Source organism: Vombatus ursinus, unplaced genomic scaffold (assembly GCF_900497805.2).
Source record: "Vombatus ursinus unplaced genomic scaffold, bare-nosed wombat genome assembly UNPS02014826.1, whole genome shotgun sequence".
NCBI classification, from domain to species: Eukaryota; Metazoa; Chordata; class Mammalia; order Diprotodontia; family Vombatidae; genus Vombatus; species Vombatus ursinus.
Window position 1 is genome coordinate 9,549,214 of NW_020954604.1, and position 7,562 is coordinate 9,556,775.

The 7,562-nt window shown below is 48.0% G+C and overlaps 1 protein-coding gene across 1 annotated transcript; it reads right to left on the bottom strand.

The window, feature by feature from the left end:
• Positions 1-172: 172 nt before the first annotated feature.
• Positions 173-6,327, bottom strand: HSP90AB1 (heat shock protein 90 alpha family class B member 1). Its single transcript, XM_027838335.1, has 12 exons — positions 6,222-6,327; positions 4,479-4,625; positions 3,917-4,123; positions 3,671-3,830; positions 3,393-3,526; positions 2,927-3,232; positions 2,563-2,728; positions 2,235-2,425; positions 1,938-2,085; positions 1,554-1,822; positions 989-1,322; positions 173-555 (listed from the first exon to the last, which is right to left on the bottom strand). Exons 2-12 carry the CDS (start codon positions 4,623-4,625, stop codon positions 446-448), a joined length of 2,172 nt encoding a protein of 723 aa, XP_027694136.1. The 5' UTR covers positions 6,222-6,327; the 3' UTR covers positions 173-445.
• Between the last annotated feature and the right edge of the window lie 1,235 nt (positions 6,328-7,562).

Genomic DNA, 7,562 nt, shown 5'->3' on the forward strand with positions numbered 1-7,562 from the left:
CTACATCTCAGTTTCCTGAAACTGCCAATGAACTCTTAATCTTGGTGATTGTGGGTTAACTTGCCAGGCTAAACTCAGGTTTCAAGTAATAGAGGGTTTCCCCTTTCTTAACTCTAGCTCTCTCCCCTCCCACCTGATTGCCCAGTAAATCAAGTACACCGGGCTGCAAGGGTTCCGTGTAAAAACTGCATTCTTTATTCTGCATACTTTAATTTCAGAACAAAATAAACATTAACAGCCCACAATACACAACATCCTACTCCCCAGATCAGGAGAGGGGGAACAGGGACCCTGTAAGCCCTGCCCTAATACACTGGAAAACAGGAGGGGAAAAAAAAACCACTAGACATTGGCCGATGGAGCCAGGCAAGGACAGGGCCTCTACTGCTGCTGTGGGAAAACACAGGGAACTATACAGAGGGGGGTTTTGATGCAGAGGTTTTGTCTAATCCACCTCCTCCATGCGGGATGCATCTTCATCTCCTTCAAGTGGAGGGATCTCATCAGGAACAGCAGCACTGGGTTCTTCTGCTGTCACCTCATCCTCATCAATTCCTGGGGACAGAAAGGTTACATAATATGTAACATGTTGAATAATCTTTCCAACCCTCAAAAACTCCAAAAAGTTATCCTGAACCACCTACCAATAAGAATCCAAAGGGCAATCACAAATTACCAATTCTACTTTTGCTTGAATACCTCCAATGAAAAATCATTCGGCCAACCCCCGTTTTCAAACAGCTCAAATTCTTGAGACTCTACCTGTCTTAATGCAGCTGGTCTGCAAAGTTTATAACATGCTTTATCCTCACAACTACCTCTGACTTACAGATATGGAAACTGGGACTAACAAGTGTATGAGCCCAGGGCAGGTCACTCAAGTCTCAAGCAGAATTTGCAATCGAGTCTTCCTCAACATTGGCCCAGTTGCCCTTCCCCCCATCTTCTCAGATGCACGTGACTGTCATGGCCACAAGACCATACTCACCAAGACCTAGCTTAATCATGCGGTAAATTCGGTTTGAGTGAGTCTGAGGATCTTCAAGGGAGAAACCTGAAGACAGCAGGGCTGTCTCAAAAAGCAGCACTACCAGATCTTTCACAGCCTTGTCATTCTTGTCAGCCTCTGCCTTCTGCCGGAGAGTCTCCACAATGGGGTGATCTGGGTTTATTTCCAGGTGCTTCTTGGCCATCATATAACCCATTGTGGAGTTGTCTCTCAATGCCTGTGCTTTCATGATGCGTTCCATGTTGGCTGTCCAGCCATATGTGCTAGTAACAATGCAACAGGGTGAAGATACCAGCCGATTGGAGATTGTCACCTAGGAACATTTTAAAATTTTAATTTCTAAGTAGTACCCACCAGTGAGAACAAAACAGCCTGTAGAGTGGGCCACATGAAAGCACACTCGTAACACCATTAATCTACATATACATATTAAAACATGGTCACGTATTGGCTACGATGACTCCCCAAAAGACATAAATCTACGATAAAACCCTAGAAGAGGCCATTTCCTCAAGACTAATAATGACTTCCAAGTTTCACTTACTTTCTCAACCTTCTTATCCAGAATTTCCTTCATTAGCTTGCACAAGTTCTCAAATTTTGCCTTGCTCTCCTCCATTTTTTTCTTTTCTTCTTCATCCTCTGGAAGTTCTAACCCTTCCTTAGTAACAGAGACAAGGGTCTTCCCATCAAATTCTTTTAGCTGCTGCACACAGTACTCATCAATGGGCTCTGTCATGTACACTACTTCAAAACCACGTTTCCGTACCCGTTCCACAAAAGCAGAGTTGGCCACTTGTTCTTTGCTCTCACCTGCAAATTATGAATTGATTAGAGACCGGCATGTCACGCTAATGTCAGGACACCCAAGTTTGCCAATATCCCCAACACCAAAAGCCCAAGGTCGGAAAATCCAGTCTCAGCTTACCAGTGATATAGTAGATGCATTTCTGGGTTTCCTTCATTCTAGACACATACTCAGACAAGGAAGTCATCTCATCTCCTGACTGAGATGTGTGATAACGTAGCAGTTCAGATAGACGGCGCCTGTTGGTCGAGTCCTCATGGATTCCAAGCTTTGGGTAGAGAAGACATCAGAATCAGATACGCATTAGTATATAAGTTCAGCTGAGACTGCTGTCCTATCTGGCGATCCCCTTTGCTCGACTTAGACAAGTATTCCAAGAACACCAAGAAAGGTATTTAACAGCCTACAGATGCTCACCTTCAGGTTTTTCGAAAAGGCCTCATAGAACTTTTTGTAATTCTCTTTGTCTTCTGCCAATTCAGAGAAAAGCTCTAGACACTTCTTGACAATGTTCTTACGGATGACCTTCAAGATTTTACTCTGCTGCAGCATCTCTCTGGAAATGTTGAGGGGCAGATCCTCCGAGTCCACCACACCTCGGATAAAATCTAAGAAAAAGCAGGATAAAATAACTAATCACCATTTGTCAGAAAATACTTTTTGCTTAAACATCTACAAAGTTAAAATCCTCACAAAGCAAACAATGGTAAGCCCATTAAAGAATATCACAAACAGGAACACTTACTGAGATACTCAGGAATAAGCTCATCACAACTGTCCATGATGAACACACGACGTACATACAGCTTAATGTTGTTCTTCTTCTTTTTGTTTTCAAAGAGATCAAAAGGAGCCCGGCGGGGGATGAAGAGCAGAGCTCTGAATTCCAGCTGACCTTCCACAGAGAAGTGCTAAAGAGGCAAAGAACAATTTTTCTCATCTTGGTTCAGAAAACTGCTGCCTAGAACTCACTGTTTCTCCAAGGAGGAAAAAACCCTGCAGGATGACCCTTTAATAATGCAGCAAAGTCCATTTTGCATTTTATCTGGTCTGAACAAAATGTACTATTTAAATTTTCCACAACACTTTGGCACTCAAGATTTTCTTACCTTTACTGCCAAGTGATCTTCCCAATCATTGGTGAGGCTCTTATAAAACTCGCCATATTCCTCTTGGCTGATGTCATCAGGGTTACGTGTCCAGATGGGCTTAGTCTTGTTCAGCTCTTCCTGATCAATGTATTTCTCCTTGATCTTCTTGGTTTTCTTCTTCTTGTCCTTGCCTTCATCTTCTTCATCAGATCCTACATCTTCTATCTTGGGTTTCTCCTCATCTTTAGCTGGCTCTTCCTCTTCTTTCTCTTTGTCTTCCTCTGTCTCATCGTCACTGATTTCCTTCTCTCGTTCTTTCTCCAACTAAGGGAGCAGCCAGAAACAAAGTTTAGTTGGAATTAGGTCTGCACAGATTTAAAAGCAAAAGTAATCTGAATGGTTAAATTAGAAAAATCATCCCTTACGATTAACATAACTTAGGTTTAGAAAGAAAAAAATATGTAAATGGGTAGTGTGTACTCACATAAAGTGTGATGGGATAGCCAATAAACTGAGAGTGCTTCTTTACAACCTCCTTGACCCGCCTCTCTTCCAGATATTCTGTCTGGTCTTCTTTCAGATGTAAGATCACCTTGGTACCCCTGCCAATAGGCTCACCTGAAATAAAAAAATTTAACCAGTGGCATGTTATTTGGAATAGAAACATGACCAACTTTTTAAAGCAAGGCCCTTGGGTTTCTTAACCTACACATTCCAATTCAAAGAAATTCCATCCAACCCAAGACAAACCAAGCTACATACCATGGTCAGCACGGACTGTGAAAGAGCCACCAGCAGAAGACTCCCAGGCATACTGTTCATCATCATTGTGCTTGGTGATGACAACTACCTTCTCTGCCACCAAATAAGCAGAATAGAAACCCACACCAAACTGACCAATCATGGAGATGTCTGCTCCAGCCTACATGAAAGAACATAGAGAAATTGGGGATACAAAGAAAAAAGGTTCACATCAAGGAACTCTAGGGACAAAGACAGATGTCATACCTGCAAAGCCTCCATGAAAGCCTTGGTGCCAGACTTGGCAATGGTACCCAAGTTATTGATCAAATCAGCTTTTGTCATGCCAATGCCAGTGTCCACCAAAGTCAGAGTACGCTCCTGAGGGTTGGGGATGATGTCAATCTTTAGCTCTTTACCGCTGTCCAATTTGGAAGGATCTGTCAGACTCTCATAGCGAATCTTGTCCAGGGCCTAGGAAAGAGAATATAGGTCTATTAGCTATCCCTGCAAGCCATGCCAACCCCTTTATCTTCTCTACAACTCAGAGACCCTAACTTTTCACCCCTTCCTAAATACCATCAATGCTGACTACCTATAATTGTACTGCTCCATTAGGTTCATATTCACAGACTTGATTATCAGAAACTGCCTACACATGACTCAGTATAGCCTTCCTTTCTACCTATGATGCACAACCTCATATCCCTCTCCATGGGGTATTGCAACTAAACATGTCATCAGGAATCACAAGAGAAAATATGGTTGAAACCACCACCCTTCCTCCTATCCCCCCCCAGGTTAGCATAATATCAATGGTAACACTTACATCAGAGGCATTGGAAATGATCTCTCGAAGGAAAATTTCCTTATTAGAATAAAAGGTGTTGATAATCAAGGACATAAGCTGGGCAATCTCTGCCTGGAAGGCAAAGGTCTCCACCTCCTCCTCTCCATGCTGTACTTCCTCAGGCATCTTCAAATGTAAAAGAATACAATTAATCTAGAGTCCATCATCTGGCCTCCCCTTCATCTCCCACAAGAATTTATTATCTGAGAAAAATCAATTGGTTCCTACCCATGTGCCTGGTTCAGTTACCTAATAATTAAGCAATAAAAAAACAACCAAAACACCAGACTTAGTTGTTTTGGGACAGTCAAAGGACTCTGAAACTAAAGGTAAATGCCCTGTAGATTATGGATTATTGAAGAAATGTTTCTCTATACTCTCCAGAAACCACCAAGCCCATTAACTTTGTCTCTGGAAAAAGAAACGAACTTTATACTGCTTTATAACAGCCTAGAAAGACTACTGATGATTTGGGGGAAAAATCCTAGGCTGAGATTCTCCAGAACTATTAGACAAATCCAATAGAAACCTACCCAACTCAGAGTTTAAAAATGCATGCCCCCGCCCCCAAAAATACAACATTCTGAATCCACACTAAAATTCGGCACGGCTCGGTGAGATGAGAAAAGCGAAAACCAAGCACTGAAACCTGCATCAGCATCCCTGGGGCGCTGCTCACCAGGAATGCTCAGACCAGTTAGACTAGTGCAGCCTCTCCACGAGGCTCTCGGATGGGGCCTGCCTCCCTCCCTCGTGCCATCTAACCCAAGGTAACAAGATAGAAGGGCAGCAGCCCCCGCCCTCGCATTCGGGTGGGGGGCGCAAAGTAACAGCCAGGTCTAGCACAAGGGATGACAAAGAATGCTGACAAAGACGCACTGCGTCTGTGTCTCTGACCCCTCCAAACGAAACGGGGCACCCCAGGGAGGAAGGCGTTCCCACCCGGGTCCGATCCTCCAGGTGGGGATGGGACAACGACCCCCCTCCCCCCTCCGCTGAAGGGGCATGATGTCCCCGCCATCTCCACTTGGGGGCTCGGGCGCCATTCCAGCATCCGGGCACCTGGGCGGGGCGCGCGGTTCCAGAAGCTTCCAGAACAATCTGGGCCCGACGCGAGGGGAGGGGGAAGGAGCCCCGGGATTGTTCCAGAACCTGCTCCTCCCTTCTCGCTCCTCCCTCCCCCCTCCGCGCTACTGAAAAATGTGGCCATCATGGCCGGGGGAAAGCAAATCCGGAAAAGATACCTGGACAGCCAAGACAAACGCAGTGATGCAACCACAAGCCAAAGACGAGACCTAGCGAGGGGATCGCCCCACCCCCACTCCCGGTGCTGAGTCACCCCATCCAGCCCCCCAACTCACGCGCCGAAGGCCCGTCTCGCTCCCCGTAGCCGCCGGAAGTGGCGGCTCAAGCCCAACATGGCAGCGTCCCGTGGGGACCGGCGCGGCCACCACGTGCTAACCCGCTCCCACCGGGAACGCAGCTCGCTACCAACGGGCCCCCGCGCGTCTGTCACTCCCTTCTCGAACCCTCCCGCGACTTCAAAAAAAAAAAAAAAGTAAAAGATGAAAGCACCTTGCCGAGGAAAAGCCAAAGTCTGAAAACGTTTGGCGGGGTTGCGGGAGCGAATATTAAAAAACATTTTCAATTGTGATATAAAAAAAAGAAAACAGCCAAAAAGGAAGAAAAAAGATATTAAATATAAGGAGATAAATACATCACCTTGAGTGGTTGTGGATAAGAAAGCCGGTTCAGAGAAGTGCTAAGTCCAGCGGCTCCGGAGACCGGCTACCGTGAGGAGCTTGGCACAAGAGAAGCTGCCGGCCGCCCCCACCCGCTCTATATATTGGCAGCTCACTGACGGCGCCGGAGCTTCCCAAGCGAATCCCTCCGCCTTAAAGGGGCCGCCTCACAGACCGCGCACCTGCAGTCTCTGAGGTCTCTCCAAGCTTTCTCCTCCAGCTTCTCTCTTCCCCCTCCCTCTAACCACACAGACGCATACACAGATTCTAGAAACGAAGCTATTGGAATTGGAAAGGACTTTCCTTAGAGATCTGAGGCATGGGCCAGGGAAACGAGTTGCCCAAGGTCACCCATTCTTTATGTAGTTTGTCTGAGCATTGTCTGCTCGTGGTTTCCCCCCCATCAGCCTGCCAGCTCCCAGGAGGAAGGGCCGGAGCTGCTTTGGCTTTTCCTTAGATTCCCAGCGCTCAAGGGGGCCTGACCCTTAGCAAGGGGCTTAAAAAAGGTTCATTGATTGACTCACTGACGTAACCGGTGGCGAGTCAGCACCGGACTGCCCTCTGATTCCGAAGCTGCTTCTCTACTCGGAAGGCTTGGGCGAGGGGAAGGAGGGGACAGAACAAGGCTCTCTGGGGTGAGACGGCGTGGGGGTGGGGAGGCGGAGGCCTGGTCTAGGGGTCGCGAGACCCTCGGCGTGACCTGCCTTTGGGAAAGCTCCTGGGACGTTGTCCATGACAAGCAGCCATCCATACTTCTGGGGGGGAGGGACTAAGCCATGAGATAGCCTTGACCCCCTCCAGCCCACCCGAGACCTGCGTGGGGGAGAGAAGACATAAGGGATCGCGCGGGAGAATAGTCCAGGGGCTTTTTCTGAAGAGGGTTTGAGCAGCTGGGAGGGGCACACGTGGAGGAGAAGGGAGGTCATGGCGGAGGTACACCTTTGGAGGGTAGGGGGCTGCACTTAATTTACAACCTCTCTCCAAGAACGTGGAAAGGCAGTAAAGCCCAGGCTCTCCATCCGTCCCCAGCAGCACAAGAGGAAGGGGCTGGGGGAAGGGCGTGCTCTCCGGGACTCTTTGCCGACGAGGTCGGTGGCGGAAGCCGAGGTTTTCTGCGGTGCTGCGGAATTTCCAGCAGTTTCCACGCCAGTCTAGTCGCGTTCTCCCCGCCCCCTCCCCTCCCGCGAGCCTGGCCCCTCCCCCTTCCCCCTTCCCTCCTCCTCCCCTCTCCCCCCGCGCCCCCCCCGCACCCCCTCCCCACCGCCTGACTGGGCCTGGGCCCTTCGTAGCGCGAGCTGAGGCGCCAATGCGGACCTGGACC